Source organism: Fopius arisanus, unplaced genomic scaffold, assembly GCF_000806365.1.
Source record: "Fopius arisanus strain USDA-PBARC FA_bdor unplaced genomic scaffold, ASM80636v1 scaffold00018, whole genome shotgun sequence".
NCBI lineage: Eukaryota > Metazoa > Arthropoda > Insecta > Hymenoptera > Braconidae > Fopius > Fopius arisanus.
Window position 1 is genome coordinate 1516150 of NW_011887757.1, and position 1904 is coordinate 1518053.

Consider the following 1904-nt stretch of genomic DNA (forward strand, 5'->3'; position numbering starts at 1 on the left):
ATCACTAAAAATTCTACAGAGACTCCTAAAATTCTAGAAAATTCTCATTAAAATTCAATTTTCCATCGATTTTCTATCGACCATTTTCCCAAACCTCAAAATTCCTCAATATAAATCAATTCTAAAAATAATAGAATCATCTATAAAGAACAAGATATTTGTTTTATGTTAAATTATTCTATCATTACACGAATTCCTCCCGAAAACAAATAATTACTCAAATATTTGTCAGTTGTAATACCACGAGAGCTTCAAAATTATCGAGTATTTCCCGATAGATTCGTTGCAAACAAATGAAGGAGTCAAATTTTTCAGGTATAAAAATGATTTTTCCTGAAAAACTTGACGATTTCGTTTGTTTGCAGGGAACCTTGAGGGAAATACTCGATCAATTTTGATGCTCGCGCGGTATTCGTCGAATTATTTTTTCAATCCAAATTTCGGTTAACAGAATTGGCCCATGAGACGAACCTCACAGTTGTCAAATACAAATTTTATTTTCAAAACAAATATATTTTAATTCAAATTAAGGGATCGAATTAAATCTGTCATTGACATCTGGGGTTAATTCGACTGGATATTATTTTGCTTCTTATATATAGGAACTACCAGACAAAATTATCAAAAAATTATCAGTATAATACCATGGTCCTTGGTACCACGTGACGTCGAATGGGCCAATCCTGTTAACGGAAATTTGGGTTGAAAAAATAATCTGTGAAAAATTACGGTACCGTCACTTCGATTTTTCTAGTCGATTCCGTGATCGATAAGCGAACTAAAAGTTCGGCAATTTTTAGAAAATTTTTAGAAATATTTATTTTCGTGTAATCCAATGTCCTCGCGAATGTTTCGAGTGATTATTATCATGAAAAACGAATGGTCCTTGAAATCTCTGAAATGCCGACAGGTCAGAACAGCTACAACCCGTACAACTTCAATCCGTACAACATCCCAGGTCGAACACTTCGTCAGAACTACACGGCGACGTGGTGCACAGTTTCTAAATCAGAGCAGAACAAGTGCACAGCATTTTCCCACGCAATCGAGAGGGAAAAGCAATTTTTCGAAGATGAGTACGTCTCACTGTCGTGCCAGCACGCCTTCAGCAAAGAGGAATGCATGAATCTTCTGGACGAGGAGAAGGCGCAACTGACGACATTGGATGCTGGAGAGGTGTTCGTGGGTGGTAGATACCACAGTCTTCTGCCAATAGCCCAGGAGATCCATCAAGATCGGTTAAAACATCAATACGCAGTGGCAGTTATCAAGAAGGACTCCCTCCCGGATGTCAACAGTCTGCGTGATCTACGGGGTAAAAAGGCGTGTTTCGCAGGTGTTGGCACCCTCGCAGGTTGGGTGACACCCATCTACACTCTGATGAGAGAGGGTGGCCTAGAGATCGTTGACTGCAACAATCACGTGAAATCAACCATCAAATTCTTCGGTCCCAGTTGTGCCGTCAACTCTTTGGTTGATCGGTACAATCCCCTAGGTGACAACTCTGATCAACTCTGCAGACTCTGCATCGGAGAAATCCCTGGAGGCAGATGCACCAACTCTGATCCATACGCTGGGTATGAAGGTGCTTTCAGGTGTCTCGTTGAGGCTGGAGAAATCGCCTTTCTCCTTCACACAACTGTTCACGAGATGACCTCCACCAATTTTGATTTTACATCTGTCAGCAAGGATCAGTTTCAATTACTCTGCAGGGATGGATCCAGAAAGTCCGTTGATGATTACAGAGACTGCAATTGGGGAAATGTTCCATCACGTGCGGTTGTTGCCTCGTCGGCTACTAGTCCAGAGTTCAGGAGAGTTTATCAGAGGTTTTTGAAGAAGGCTGTGCAGATTTTTAATAAAAATACTGGGGGTAATGGCTCGAACGATGGGTACAACCCCTC

The 1904-nt window shown here is 40.8% G+C and overlaps 1 protein-coding gene across 1 annotated transcript; it reads left to right on the plus strand.

The window, feature by feature from the left end:
• Positions 1–900: 900 nt before the first annotated feature.
• On the plus strand, positions 901–1899 carry Tsf2 (transferrin 2; the record flags this gene model as incomplete). The annotated part of the gene is made up of 1 exon (XM_011300627.1): positions 901–1899. A coding segment is annotated over exon 1 (999 nt), but the record flags the coding sequence as incomplete, so codon positions are not given.
• Between the last annotated feature and the right edge of the window lie 5 nt (positions 1900–1904).